We start from the raw sequence: 15997 nt of genomic DNA, 5'->3' as shown, positions 1-15997 counted from the left end.
TCTTTTTGCTACGCCAAATCCTCCAAAAATGTCGCGAGTACCAGATCCCGACGCACCACCTGTTCATCGATTTCAAAGCCGCGTACGACTCGGTCGATCGCGAAGAGCTATGGAAGGTCATGTACGAGAACGGCTTTCCCGGGAAGCTGATCAGACTGGTGAAATCGACGATGGACGGGGCACGGTGCAGCGTTAAGATTTCGGGAGCGATGTCCGACCCGATCGAATCGCGCAAGGGACTGCGACAAGGCGACGGTATCTCCGGCCTCTGTTTCAACATTGGGCTTGAAGGTGTTATGAGGCGGGCGGGCTTCAACATGCGGGGCACGATTATCAACCGATCCAGCCAGTTCATCTGCTATGCCGACGACATGGACATTGTCGGCAGAACGTTCGAGGAGGTGGCCAGACGGTACACCGAATTGAAGCGGGAAGCGGATAAGGTTGGATTGAAGGTGAATGTTGCGAAGACGAAGTATCTGCTGGCAGGAGGAACCGAGTCCCTTAGGACTCGCATATGACCGAGCGTGACGATCGACGGCGACGAGTTCGAGGTTGTGGAGGAGTTTGTGTACCTCGGATCGTTGGTTACGTCGGACAACAACTGCAGCAGAGAAATTCGGAGGCGTATCATCACCGGTAGTCGTGCCTACTACGGACTCCACAAGACCTTACGGTCTGGTCACCTTTCCCGGCGTACAAAGTGTACCATGTACGAAACGCTGATAAGACCCGTCGTTCTCTACGGGCACGAGACGTGGACGATGCTCGAGGAGGACCTGCAAGCGCTTGAAGTTTTCGAGCGACGAGTGCTTAGGACGATCTTTGGCGGCGTGCGTGAGATCACTGTATGGAGGAGAAGGATGAACCACGAGCTGGTGCAACTCTACGGCAAGCCAAGTATTCGGAAGGTCGCCAAGGCTGGCCGAATCCGGTGGGCCGGACACGTCGCAAGAATGCCGGACGCGCTGGATGCGCGCCAACCGAACCAGACTATCAATCCGGTGAAGTTGGTGTTTAATTCGGAGCCGGCTGGAACGCGGCGGAGGGGGGCGCAACGTGCAAGGTGGTTGAACCAAGTGGAGGAAGATCTGGAAAGTGTGGGAGTTCCGCAGCGGAATTGGAGAGTAGCAGCCCAGGACCGAGTCCAGTGGCAGCGCATCTGGAGACAGCTCATGACCCGGAGGTTGTACGAGCAGTAAAAGTAAAGTAAGTTACCCAGTCCGGACCGCAAACAACCGGCTCAAAAACAGAAAGACAATGTATACACGACGACGCGAAGCCTTCTATCAATAAATTCAAGAAACTTCACTACTTTCTCGCGGATTCTTGCGCGTCGTTTCGCCAACTGATCTCCCCCACGAATACCACACGACTGAGGGCCAAACTCGCAAGGCCACGCGACACATCCTTTCAATGAACTCAAGAATCTTCTAGCACGTTCTCGCGGATTCCCGCGCGTCGATTCGCCAACTGATCTCCCCCACAAACACCACACGACTGAGGGCCAAACTTGCAAGGCCACGCGACACACACTTTCAATGAATTCAAGCATCTTCTAGCACTTTCTCGCGGATCCACGCGCGTCGATTCGCCAACTGATCTTCCCCACGAACACCACACGACTGAGGGCCAAACTCGCAAGGCCACGCGACACACCCTTTCAATGAATTCAAGAATCTTCTAGCACTTTCTCGCGGATTCACGCGCGTCGATTCGCCAACTGATCTCCCCCACGAACACCACACGACTGAGGGCCAAACTCGCAAGGCCACGCGACACACCCTTTCAATGAACTCAAGAATCTTCTAGCACTTTCTCACGGATTCTCACACGACTCTTATCTTTCGTGAAATCAAGCAATAAAAACAGCTTCAATGCGCACAAAACAATCAAAACTTTGCACTGATTTGTTTTCGCCATCTGATTGAGCTGTCATTCCAAAATAATTTACATCAAATATGCATTTACAAACTTTTCATGCTTTCAAGTTTGGCCAATGCCAACAAAATCAAGATCATTTAAATGGGATTTAAAGGTTACATTCAATTCCAATTTAGATTTACTCTCTTTAAATGCAAAACAACGATTTTCAAATTTACATTGTGCATGTTTACATGCAAAACACTGGTTCAGTGTTCTGTAATACTTTTGTTCTGTGGAGGGAACCTCCTGTAAGCCCAATAAGAGCATATTAATTTTGGTTTGTGCTATTTACAAATGGAACTGCTGCAATTTTCTTTATCAGTAAAACTTAAAAATCAAACCTTGCTCTGCTTAAAACTAATGCCATATCTTCGACTGCTGTCATATTAACACGAGAACGACGATTAATAACTTCTCCTCGTAATCCTTCCACTGATGATTCAAGATCACTCAGATCTTTTTCTAAACGTATTACTTCTTGCTTGTAAATCTCTTCTTCTCTTGTAAGGTTTTCCTGAAAAAAAAAATAAATCCAAACTTGCATAAAAAATATATTAAAGAATAAATTTGCAATCTTACTCTCTCTTGATCAGAACGTCCCAACAGATTATTACTACTAGACAGTAAAGTTGCTCTTATCTTCATGAATGTGTCTTTAATATCTTCACGAATTGCTATAGCCTGCGTTTGAGTCAAACGCCTTATAGATCTAACTTCCATTCGAAGATCTCTGGTTTTCTTTTGCAGTCCTCGCAAATTGTTATAAACTTCAGGTGCAAGTGATAGATCTGCATTAAACTGATTTGCTGCAAAGGCCGACTGTCTTGATGGCTGAGGTGTCTTCGTATGGTCGCGTTCTATATTATGATGGAGTAGATATTAGATATTTGTTTAAGCAATCTATTCACCTTTTTATCAGAGCATTAATTTTTGTCATTACCTACACAGTAAAAAACATCATGGTAAAATTTCATCTAAAAAGGAGTACATCTTTAATGTCAGAAAAAAGCTTTAATTTTACCTCTAATAATGTGTAAATTTACATCTGGCAGACGCTGGGAAAAAATATATGAAATCCCAAAAAAATATCAAACCGGCGCAAGTTATATCTTGCTTACTAAGTCCGCGCTCCATCCCGCACGGCCAACTCGCCGCTATGAAAACTGGACTATCAAAGCCAAAGTAGCTCTACACCACGGTCCCGGTCCTGTCTCGGTGGAGTCGCTGGTAGGCAGTTGGACTAACAATCCAAAGGTCGTCAGTCCCGAGCATGGGTAAATAACAAGGGAAATGCGTAATAATACCTTTCTCTGGTATCAATACCAAATTTTGGTATTCCTGGACCCTTTAAAATTTGTCTTTAGGATTATGCAAGAGCAAAATGTGGTATCATACCAATTTAAGGTATTGTTTTGATATTGCAAAATTGCAGAATTTGTCAATGGTCGAACACCACATATTGGTATTCTTTTGGTATTACAGTGTTTTATCGAATTCCTCTGAAACTATGGGAAAATGTTGACCAATTTTGGCAAAATAATTAATTTTGCGCTAAAATTATGTCTCAAAGCGAATGCTTTAATTGAAAACCGGAAATTTCAAACTTGATTTTAAACATTTTTGATATACCCCCTAAAGAAATTACTTGAAATTGTGGAAAATTTTCTAAGTCAGGATGGTACATTTTGGTATTATTTTGGTATTAAAGTGTTTTTATCAAATTCCTCTGAAACTATGGGAAAATTTTGACCAATTTTGACAAAATAATTAATTTTGCACTAAAATGATGTCTTAAAGCGAATGCTTTCATTGAAAACCGGAAATTTCGAACTTGATTTTAAACATTTTTGATATACCCCCTACAGAAATGACTTGAAATTGTGGAAAATTTTCTAAGTCAGGATGGCACATTTTGGTATTATTTTGGTATTGAAAGGTTTCATCAATTTTCTCTGAAACTATGGGATTTTTTTTACCAATTTGGACAAGATAATAAATTTTGCGCTAAAATGATTTGAAAAAAAAAACCAAATACTTTGAAAAACGAGTCAATCGAAAGATTATTGAATTTTGGTGAATTTCAATCCAGTTTTATTTTAATAACACTTATTTTTCAATCTTGTTATTTTTCAGAATCTTCAAGAACTTCATGCACAGGCCGTTCATCAATGACAAATGCATTCGGTGTGGTGAAGAATATCACTAAGAACAACATGGAATCATCAGGTGAGTAGATTTGGCTGTTGCATATGGATCATTTCCGTTTTTTCACTAACTGCAACTGCTGCACTAAAAATGGTATGAAAATACCAAATTTTGGTATTACTTGTGCAAATATCAGCGACCAAAATGTGATCTTGGTTGCCCAGTAATAGATGGTAAAATACCATCAAATCATACCAAAATCATGTATGTGGAAGACCACAGGAATACCAAAATATGATTTTCCAAGGGCGCGGGAATACCTAAAATTAAACCATGGCAATACCAAGTTTTGGTATTCAAGCAATGTTCAAAATCCAGAAGACCTCAACTTGGTATTGAAATGGTTCTATTTTGAGGTATTATTTTACCCTTGGAATAACATGGTGTGGTATTGTTGTGCCCTTCCACATACAAGACTTTGGTATGATTTCATGGTATTTTACCATCTATTACTGGGCAACCAAGGGCACATTTTGGTCGCTGTTATTTGCTCAAGTAATACCAAAATTTGGTATTCCCGTGTTATTTACCCCTGCTCGGGTTATGTCGACTGTGCAAAAGCTTTCATGCACAGCCTGAACTACCACATTCATACCGTCCAGCGTGTACAAATAGAGGGGCTTTCTGTGTATTTTTGGAAGCGTTGTATGGGAACTCGTGCATGGAGAAATCCGAACAGGTTGGCGGCGTGCGCGTTAGATTTTCATTGACGCTCTATGATACGAATGCGCTTGGCTGTTTCATTATCCCAAGAAGAGTTGGCATGTTCGTTCAATTATTTTGATGAACATATTTTAATTCTTTCTTCAAAAAGAAATCAAAATGATCACCTGTCCTATGAACAGGTTGAACAGGTGGACGCGACGCCTCTGGTAAAAATGCAGGGATCAAGTCTCCCTAAACGCACTTTTTTAAACAATTGATTGTAAAAATAGTATGACGATAAATTTAACGTCAAATGCGTAAGGGTTTTGGAGTTGATATGTTTATCAAACAATTCATGTATAAAAAATATTTTTTTGAATAATTTTTGAGTGTTTTCTATACTTATCAAAACAAAGAAAAAAGATCTCTTGGAAGTTTTTTGCAGCACTTCTTCGAAAAATGTGTGTAACTCAATCTAAACATTTTTTATTTTTTTTTTCTTTGTTTTCTACAATGAGTTTTAGTCTAGAACAAAGCTAATTGTTTTACCCACATGCTGACGAGATACAGGCTTGGGATCAAGTCTTCCCGGGGATCAAGTCTCCCCACTCTCTCCTACGTGTCGTACGTGTTGTCGTGTCGTTGACCGGTAAGGACCAACCCAACACATACCTTCACCATTTTTTGATATGTTATGTAAAATTTTCCGAGGAACCAGGTCAAAATATGTTCAGACTTAGGCTCTATGGTCCCGAGACCTTCAAAACAGCATTTTAAGTTTTCATACGACCATTTCAAATGTTAAGCTAGATTGTTGAAACTTGTTTCTATTTTTCCCCAATAAGCCAAACTAATTACTTAGTCTTCCCATACGTGGTGGTGCAAGTTGTGCTTTCTCCAGGACTGTTTGGCTTATCGGACGGATTGGCGGGGGTGTGAGGAAGTGAGGTGTAGCACTGTTCTACTGAAGCTTGCCATGTGCTAGCTTCGACACAAACCCTTGATTCAGTTGGACTTGTTTATATTAAATTATTATAGCTGAATGAAAAACAACTAAACGAATAGAGTGACCATGTTACATCATCCCCTACTAAATTTACGAAAATTTGGTTGTAAAACAACCAAATTTTCGTAGGGCAAACTATTGAAACTACTGTGGCTATGGCAGAAATTATGAAAACTAAAGAACTTGAAATTATTGCTGAGACTATAAAATATTTGAGGAAAAAAAAATTGTGGAACTACAAAACTTGGACTTTATTTCGTTGGTAAACTCATTCATACATAAAACTTCCGAAGAATAACAATCACAATAAAAACGCTATCACCTGAAATTTGATCAGAATTCCAGAGAAGCAAAACTCCTACTTCCACAACAACTAGTGAATTGCAAAGACGTCCTACTCCAGAAGTAACTTCCCGAAAAAATCAGAACGCTCTGCTTTCCACTTTATTACACCTGTGGGTCCTGATTGTCTTCACCTCAGAATGAATTCCGAGAACACAAAGACGAAAAAATTCCTCACAACAAAAAACCGCTCTACATGTGCCGAAACACTCCAGGATAAATCCCGAAAACGTATCGTACACACATAAAAAGCATAGTAAAATTCATCAACAATTCTTCGTAAAAAAAAATTGTGAGAAAACATGTAATTACAAACACTCATTCACCCCTCGTCGCATGCACTCAGGTCGTAAGTCGTCACTCACCACCTTGGTAACTCATTCACTCACGGTTACCAACGAAAAAGGAACCATAACAAACAACTGTCAGACGGATTTAGTTGAAAATTGTATTTACTCGAAAACGTGTGTTGCGGGGCCGGATTATCAGAATTCGTGTTATTTGCGGGAAGTGTGACTAAATTTTATGTATCTAGTCTATGTTTCGCTAAAAGCAGATCTTTTGTCTTCGTTTCCCAGGTGTTTGGCTGCAAGAACAAATGCTTCGCACCTGGTTACGATCAAAACAACCACGCTCTTGGGATGCAGATTGGACTCATAATTGATTGCAGAAGGACTAATCGGTGCATTTTGGTTTAATTAACTACTGGTTGTGGTCCCTAACAGAAAAATTGTAAGTAACGTTCCTAATTTTACTTCCTAATGACTTTGACTAATGCTCTGTGTTCTGTATTTTTAGTTGATCCGGCTCGGTTGGTAAAACATGTTGGCTTAGCGATGGATAATAATAACCAAACAAAATCTTGACACTATCGATGGATGAGGATGACGTCACGGAAAAACAACCAAAAAAAACGAATTCATACAATTATGCCGAAAAACAAATAATATTGTGAGTTTTAAACAAACTACTCACATAAATTCAACAAAAATTAACATTAGGTTAACGTAGGGCCATAGGCGCGACTAACGTAAACAATTACTAACTACTATGTACAAAATTTACATTTCCACAAGTGTTTCCACCTTGTGGGCGTGTGGGGTGTCTTCTTCTTCCACTTTCCCCCCTTTATGGACAGATTCATGGCTGGTTGGGTAAGGCAAAGCCGAATGTTATTGCCAACCTGAGGACAGAGCTTCGTTTGGGAGTTGTTTGTGAATGAGTTTCAGCGACTTGGGGTGTTGAGACGTGCAACTTAACTAGCGTTTCGAGAACTAAAGATCATCACCGTTCTCATTCATAAGTACTAGGAGTTACAATCATCGCGGAGACTCGCTCACATTCGTATCACACAATTAAGTGGCTTACTTTAACAGGTCATCGTCTATGCTCAGCCCTGATACTAGCGAACTCAACGAACAGCTCCCTTTCTTCGATTTCTACTGCTCAATCGATCGTCTTAGATCAGTTGCCGCTCTCTTCACCATCGCTTCAACCCACTCATTCACAACTTCCAGACGAGTTCACGAAGTACTCTGTTAGCTTCTGATCCTCACCATGAACCCTCCAAAGGTCACGTCTAACCTGAATGCTTTACCCAATTGGTATTTTGTTCGAAACTTCAAATCTGGTCACCCTTAAAAGGGAGTTCATAGCTGTAAAATCGTGAATAAAAGTCTACTTCGGTAAATGGAACTTTTTAAGATGGTTCGCGTAGAAAACTCCTAGTCGTTTGCCCATTGTTATCCGAGCATTCGTTGGTGAAGGTTGTCTGAATCAACATGACTCGTCGCGTCCCGGCGCAAAACGCCGGCAATATTGCCCTACCTGCGGCTCAAGCAGGCAAAAAAGTGGGAATTTACAAAAGGAAGGTTGAGGCCTCAACTGATGGCCAAAAACCGGGGATTTCCAAAAGGAAGGTGCTTTTGGAAGTGACATCGAACAGCAAAAAGACGAAAAAGAGCGACGGTACTGTACCGATGGATGAGGAGGAGGAGAACTCTTCGTCCCACGAGGAGCAGCTATTGAAGAACAACAAGTTCGCTGGACTGCCTGACGAGGACCAGGTAGCGGAAGCAAAGGAGAATGAAGTGAAACAGCGAAAGGAGAAACTGCCTCCTTTTTATGTGCGGCAATCAGCAGCAACGATCGACTTTCGAGCGGGGCTGGTTGAACTCATCAAGTCTGGGAAAGTCCTAGGCAACATTCGTCTGTGTCAGGACGGATTTAAGGTGCTGGTGCAATCCAGGCAGCACTATCAACTGGTCAAGGATTACTTGACCGAAAACGAGGCGGAGTACTTTACCCATGATGTCGCCATGGATAAGCCGTACAAAATCGTCGTCAGAGGTCTGTACGACATGCCAGTGGAGGAATTAGCTGCCGAGCTAAAAGTTTTGAAACTGGATGTGTTGGCCGTGCACAAAATGAGCCGACGCAACAAAGACATCAAGTACCGTGACCAGCTCTACCTGCTGCATTTGGCTAAGGGATCGACGACGCTTCCTGAGCTGAAGGCAATTCGAGCGGTTTTCAACATTATCGTGTCGTGGGAGCGATACCGACCAGTGCATCGTGACGTCACACAATGCTTCAACTGCCTGGGTTTCGGGCACGGAGGTAAGAACTGCCACCTGAAGCGTCGTTGCGCCAAATGTGGTACCGATGCGCACATCACATCCCAGTGCATCCAAGATTCGCTGGTGAAGTGCCTCAACTGCAACGGTGAGCACTCGTCAACCGACCGAAAGTGCCCCAAGAGAGCTGAGTTCGTGAAAATTCGGCAGCAAGCATCGACGAAGAATCAGCCTCAGCGTCGTAGAACTCCTCCAGCCCTGGTGGAGGAAAATTTTCCACCTCTTCAACCACGACGCCAGGTCCCGAACTTGGCACCGTTGCCGTTGGATCCCAGGAAGAGAGCTGAGATGAATCATCCACGGCCGGGTTCCAGCCAGGAGCCGAGACCGCCACCACCGGGCTTCAGCCAGGAGCCAAGACCAACCCAAGAACCAGCAGTTGAGGAAAATGGTAATGATCTTTACACCTCAACCGAACTCCTCAATATTTTCAAACAGATGTCCGCTGCACTGCGTGGATGCAAAACCAAGACCCAGCAGATTGAAGTGCTGACCTCGTTCGTCATCCAGTATGGATCGTAGGTCCCTCAAGCTGCTGAATTGGAACGCTTGCTCCATTAGGAGGAAGAATTTAGAGCTGGTGGATTTTCTTCGCGAGAAGGAGATCGACGTAGCCGCCATCACGGAAACTCATCTGAAGCCCGGTGAAAAAGTTTATCTGCAAAACTACAAGATCGCGACGCAGCTCGATAGGACCACCTCTGGAGGAGGAGGTGTGCTTGTCGCTGTTCATCGTGATCTCAAGCCACGCCGGCTGCCACACTTTAAGCTGGACATCATCGAGGCCGTTGGAGTGGAAATTCCCACTTCGGTTGGCCCAGTACTCTTCATTGCTGCATACTGCCCACGTCAGGTGAATGCCAGAGATGGTTCAGCAGCAAAATTGAAGAGCGATATCCAGAAGCTGACACGGCGGAGCGCAAAGTACATCATCGCTGGTGACCTCAACGCGAAGCATGAAGTTTGGGGCAACAGCAGGAGGAATCGGAACGGAGTGATTCTGCACAACGATCTGCAAAACGGTTACTACAACGTTGTGAGTCCGGATCGTCCAACGAGGGTGGCTCGGTCTGGGAATCACTCAATCATCGACTTCTTCATTACCAATATGGCTGAGAACGTGGCTCATCCTGAGGTGTTTGAAGAGTTGAGTTCTGATCACTATCCGGTGGTTGTGGAGGTTGGAGCATCCGTTACTCCGCAGCGGCAACCAACCCGGAAAGATTACCACAACGTTGACTGGCAGCAGTTTCAGCAAGTGGTCGACAGCAACATCGGAAACTTCTGCCGATATTGATCGTTCGCTGGAGGTGATCCAGCAGGCTATCAACCAAGCAGAGGCTGCCAACGTTCGAGAGGTTCCTGTTAATTTTAAGGTAACTGATATTGACGTAGATACTAAACACTTGATTAGACTTAGGAATGTTTATAGGAGACAATATCAACGGACTGGGGACTATGACAAAAAGATTTCAGTGAACAATTTGAACAAAATCATACAAGACCGACTTGACAATATCAGAAATCAAGAATTTTCAAAACATGTAAGCCAGCTTGGGAATTATTCAAAACCATTTTGGAAACTTTCAAAAGTTCTTAAAAACAAACCAAAGCCTATTCCTCCTCTTATTGTTGAGGATTCTCCTTTGATTACATCCGAGGAAAAGGCAAATGCACTTGGGCTTCATTTTGTTAGTTCACATAATCTTGGCGCTTCCATGACCAGCCGTAAAGAAACATCAGTTGCCAATAGCATTTCAACAATCAATGACTCTACCTTTGAATTTCCTGCAGATTCCCATGTTTCTGGTGAGGAAGTCAAAGTTGCAGTTAAACAAATGAAAAATATGAAAGCTCCAGGCTTTGATAACATTTTTAATCTGGTGTTGAAAAAACAGAGTGATCAGTTCTTTCAACATCTAGCCAATATTTTCAATAAATGTTTGCAACTTGGTTACTTCCCCACCAATTGGAAGCTGGGCAAAGTCATACCAATTTTGAAGCCTCAAAAAGATCCAACATCGCCAACAAGTTATCGCCCCATTAGTCTTTTGAGTAGTCTGTCCAAACTCTTTGAGAAGGTCATCTATTCAAGGCTTTTGGATTTTACCAACGATAATAATATAATTTTGAACGAGCAGTTTGGCTTCCGAAAGGGACATAATACTGCTCATCAGCTTACGAGAGTAACCAAAATCATCAAGCAGAACAAGCTTGAGTCTAAATCAACTGCTATGGCTTTGTTGGATGTTGAGAAGGCTTTTGACAATGTTTGGCATGATGGTTTGATACATAAACTGTATTTATACGGTTTTCCAATGTATCTTATCAAAATTATCCAGCACTATCTTTCGGAGAGATCGTTCAAGGTTTTTCTGAATGGGATTGCTTCTGGATTATTCAACATTGATGCTGGGGTTCCCCAAGGAAGTATTCTTGGCCCACTTCTGTACAATATTTTTACATCTGATTTGCCTACTCTTCCTGGTAATGGTGTGTTGTCACTTTTTGCTGATGACACTGCCGTTATTTATAAGGGTAAAATAACCAGATATTTAGTTGGCCGTCTTCAGAAGGGTCTTGACGTTCTTTCCGAATACTTTGGCGACTGGAAAATTCGCATAAATGCAGCCAAAACTCAAACCATCATTTTTCCACTTTCCAAATCGGCCAGATTTGTCCCAAAGGATGATGTTTTGATTAAAATGAATGATGTTTCGATACCCTGGTCAAAGGAAGTTGTCTATTTAGGTCTCATACTTGACTCGAAACTTTTGTTTCGGCAGCATGTAGATAAAATATTGAACAAGTGCAGCATTCTCATCAGGTGTTTGTATCCTTTAATTAACAGAAAATCAAAGCTATCTTTGAAAAATAAGTTAGCAGTTTACAAACAAATAATTTACCCCGTTATTGAGTATGCAGTACCTGTTTGGGAGTGTTGCGCTAGAACTCATAAATTGAAGCTCCAGCGTGTCCAAAACAAGGTACTCAAAATGGTTTTGAATGTTCCTGGCTGGACAAGATCAAGTGAGGTTCATGAATTAGCAGAAGTTAAAATGTTGGATCAGAAGATTCAAGAAAAATGTTTGAAATTCAGGGAAAAATGTGCTATATCTGAATACCCCTTGATTCAAGGATTGGTTTAGTTTATGGTAAGATTAAGTTAGTTTTAGGTTAGGTTATGTTTTCTTAACATTTTTTTTTTCCTCATTGTACCTAGTGTTACAAAAATGATAAATCATATACTTTTAAAGTTATAAAAATGAACAGTGTTTAAATCACGAAAAGCAAACTAAAGCTGAAGAGCCACAGCTGACCACTTATTATGTAAACCAAATGTAATTATTATAAGAAAGATTCAATAAAGTATATTTAATTCAAAAAAAAAAAAAAATAGTCGTTTGCCTTTTTGATTTTCAAGCTCATAGCAATGTTTTCCAACAACCTTTCTGACAACTGCTGGCTCGTATTTTGGCGCTAGTTTCGCACTGAACCCTTTGGCTTTGTCAGAAAGTTCAAACGTTCTTTTCAAAACCGTTTCACCTGCGGTGTAGGTGGGACAGCAGGCATTAGAGCGAAGGTTGTATGTCTTCCTGTGTCGTTCGTAGGCTTTGAATAATTGATTTTTGACATCTTTCAAGAGTTGTTTCCTTCGTTTTTGTTCTTCTCCATCTTTTTGTTCCTCTGCAACCGGCAAATCACGCATTCTTCGGTATTCTCGACCGTCCGATACCATCTCTCGACCGAAGACGACAAAGTACGGTGTGTGTTTAGTCGAGTCGTGTACCGCACTCCGGATTGCGCATGCAATTTCTTGCAGATTATCAGCCCAGTTCTTGTGTTGCTTCAGAGTTGCTCGAATCGCTGTTGTTATCACCCGATTCACGCGTTCCGTGTTATTCACCTGTGGGTGGTACGACGGGGTGAGCCAATGGGTTACGTTGAATTCTTCGAGAAGTTGTCGGAAAAGCTTCGAGGTAAATTGTGTTCCGTTGTCCGTTAACACTATTTCCGGTACACCAAAGAGTAAGAACACCATATTCTTGAGAAATTCGGCCACCGAGCTAGCTTTTGCTTCTCGAAACGGTTGCACCAGCACAAACTTGCTGAATACGTCCGTGACAACCAACAGACACGTGTGTCGACCTCTACCTGACACCGGAAGTGGTCCCACGAAGTCCAGTGTTATAAATTGCCAAGGATGTTCCACAAACTCTTTCTGCGCTCCCATCGGTGGGGTAGTGTTCAAGTTGGGCGCTTTCGACGTTTGACACTTGAAACATTCGCGGCAGAACTTTTTCACCTGTGCGCTCATACCTGGCCAAGTGTAGTGGCGTTTCAAACTGTGCGAGGTCTTTTCTGCTCCAAAGTGTGCGACTTCGTGTTCCTTCTTGATAATTTCTTCTCGTTCTTCTTCCCTGGGCATCAATTTCCACCGAAATCTAGGGTCGTCAGTCTTGGTTCCAGTGGCGTAACGGTAAATAGCTCCATCTGTGATTCGGTAATCTGGGTGTTTTTGTGGGTCAGCCTTGATCTTCTCCATTAGTTCGTCGTACCTGTTGTCCAGTGACCCAATCTCGATGACATTGATCGAGCGAGATAAGCAGTCCGCTGTGATGTTGTTGGCTCCCTTCCGGTACATCAGCTGAATGTCGTACGACTGTATCTTCAGCGCCCATCGGAGGAGTTTGGAGTTTCCCGATTCAACGCCGATGGTGAACAGCCACAACAGACTCCTTGCATCGGTTACTACCTGGAAACGAGATCCTTCTACGTAGTGACGGAAATTCTCAATAGCTAGTAACACCCCCAGACATTCCTTTTCCACACTCGAGTAGGCCCGCTGTGTCCTGCTCAGCTTCTTGCTGAAGTATTCAATTACCCGAGTTTCCCCGTCAAGTTCTTGGACGAGGGCGGCGCCCACGGCGGTATCGGAAGCGTCCGACTCTATCGTAAAAGGCTTCGTAAAATCCGGGTTAGCTAAGATTGGGGCTGAAGTAAGCACTGATTTAAGTTCCAGGAATGCTTCTTCAGCTTCCTCTGTCCATACGAACTTCTTCTTGCTCTTCTTGAGCAGGTCCGTGATCGGAACGGTGATTCTGCTGTAGCTACGAATAAAACGTTGATAGAATCCGGCCAATCCTAGCAACCGACGGACATCTTTTACGCTTTTCGGTCGGGCGTAGTCTAGAATTGGTGAGATCCTGCTGCTATCTATCGATACCCCCTTCTCTGTCAGCAAATATCCCAGATATTTTATCTGTTTCCGGCAAAAACGCGATTTCTCCAGCGAGATCGTAAGGTTCGCCTTCTTTAGACGGTTTGCTACTTCCTGTAGGAGTCTCAGGTGTTCTTCTAAGGTGTTCGACGCGACGACGATGTCATCTAGGTAAACAAATACGAATGGCATTAGGTCAAACCCGATTACCTTGTCTATTAAGCGACACATCGTAAATGGTGCGTTTGTCACTCCGAAGGGACATACTTTGAACCGGAAGAGACCCTTCGACGTCCTGAAAGCTGTGAAGTTCCTGCATTCCTCCTTCAGTGGGATCTGAAAATATGCGTCCTTAAGGTCGATGATTGAGAAGAATTTTGCCCGTTCCAGTCGTTGGAAGATCTCCAGCATATTGCGGATTGGATAAGTGTCTTTAACCGTCATGGAGTTGATCCTGCGGGAGTCTAGACACACCCGAATCTTCCCGTTTGACTTCCGAACTGGGACTAACGGATTTGTCCATTCACTGTAACATTCTTCAATAACTCCCATCTGCTTGAATCGCTCGATCTCTGAATCAACCTCTTTTTGAATGTTTGGTGAACAACGATAAACAGGCTGGTTTTTCGGTTTCGCGCCTTCCTTCAGAACTATTTCGTGTTCGATTAAATTCGTTCGTCCTAGTTTCCCGCTGCTGGTGAATTCAAACTGCTTTACAACTGCCAGAAGGTCTTGACGCTGCTGCTCCGTTAACTCGTGTTCCACTTCGATCGTCTCTTCTGTTGGTTCCTGCCTCCCTTCTGGAATATCAAAAGTTGGTACGTCTAGTGTTGTGTCTTGTTCCATGGTCGGTAGTTCCGGCAGTGTGCCAACTGGTTCCAGGGTAAACGCGATCGTCTCCTCCACCATGTTGAACTCGCCCACCGGTTCTGGTCCGTTCCCAAGATCTGCCATTGGCGTGATCCCGAAACTACGCCAGAAATTGCAGCCGAGAATCGGTTTCGATATCTCAGGTACTACGACAGTCGGAACTACACGTGTCACGTTCTTGTATGTGTATGGAATGTTGAGGTAGCCGAGACATTTGTACTCTGTGTTGTCCGCTGTGCTTACTCTTAGTCTTGTTGGTTGTAGTTTCATACCGTACTTCAGTGACAGATTCAGCGAATTGATTACGCTTATCCCCGCGCCTGAATCGAGTAGCGCTGTAAACTCGTCATCAAAAACTCGCACTCGTAGGTATGGACACTTTTTTGTTTCAATTTTAATTGTGTGGATTTGATTCAACGGGTCGTAGTCGGTAGGTTGATTGGGAATTCTTTCATAATAAGGAATGTTAGGATTCCCCGTCGTACATCCCTCTAGTAGTTTCCCGCGTTAGTGTTCTGGTTCGGATTTGTTGTTACATGAGCTGCTGCACATCTGGTGCATGAACGGATTGTTTTCCCCAATTCCCCGCAGCCATAACAGAATATTGATTTCGGTTCCCTGCAGACTCGCCAGTTGTGTCCAGTTTGTCTACAGTTCCAGCAGTTAGACGATGAGTTTGGGGAAACTTGTTGCCGAGCTGCTGACTGCTGGTTCGAAGGTTCCTGCGACGTGTTGAACGACTGGCTTGGTTCTCGTGGTGGGTTGAACGTTCGGAAGTTCCTGTTTCTGTTCCCTTGAGCTCGGAACCCACTCGGTCCGGAGTGTGGTTGAATCGCGTCGACAAACTCCATCTCTTCTGCTCCAGCTTCTTCCTCTTCGTAGTCAACGTGATGAACCTGCTGCTGTTGCTTAGCCAGTAGTTGCTGCAGGTGAGAATCGGCTGCGTCGATTCCTCGGTTCAAGGTGATCCAAATCCAAAACCGTAGTCGTAGACAGTTTTGTATAGTAATACGATCGCATGTTGTCTCAAATGATTTCGAATTGCCGTCTCTTCGACAGAGGTTTAGACAGCATCTTATTCAAACGTCCAATATCGTCTACAAAAGCTGCGAAAGGTTCATTCCTTTGTTGTTTCCGGCTCTGAAG

At 43.3% G+C, this 15997-nt stretch overlaps 1 protein-coding gene across 2 annotated transcripts in view; it reads right to left on the bottom strand.

Moving 5' to 3' along the window:
* Nucleotides 1–15997, bottom strand: part of LOC120428451 (coiled-coil domain-containing protein AGAP005037) — a 146413-nt gene that overhangs the window by 62542 nt on the left and 67874 nt on the right. Inside the window, exons 4-5 of one of the 2 annotated variants that reach the window (XM_039593464.2) lie at nucleotides 2506–2783; nucleotides 2318–2440 (exon numbers count right to left, since the gene is read on the bottom strand). The exons of the other annotated variant lie outside the window; for it this stretch is intronic. Of the exons in view, the coding sequence (XP_039449398.1) occupies nucleotides 2318–2440; nucleotides 2506–2783 (401 nt within the window). The remainder of the gene's footprint in view (nucleotides 1–2317; nucleotides 2441–2505; nucleotides 2784–15997) is intronic. 2 annotated transcript variants of the gene reach the window in all.

This window comes from Culex pipiens, chromosome 1 (genome assembly GCF_016801865.2).
Source record: "Culex pipiens pallens isolate TS chromosome 1, TS_CPP_V2, whole genome shotgun sequence".
Lineage (NCBI taxonomy): Eukaryota > Metazoa > Arthropoda > Insecta > Diptera > Culicidae > Culex > Culex pipiens.
This window is presented reverse-complemented; position numbering and strand designations above follow the sequence as displayed.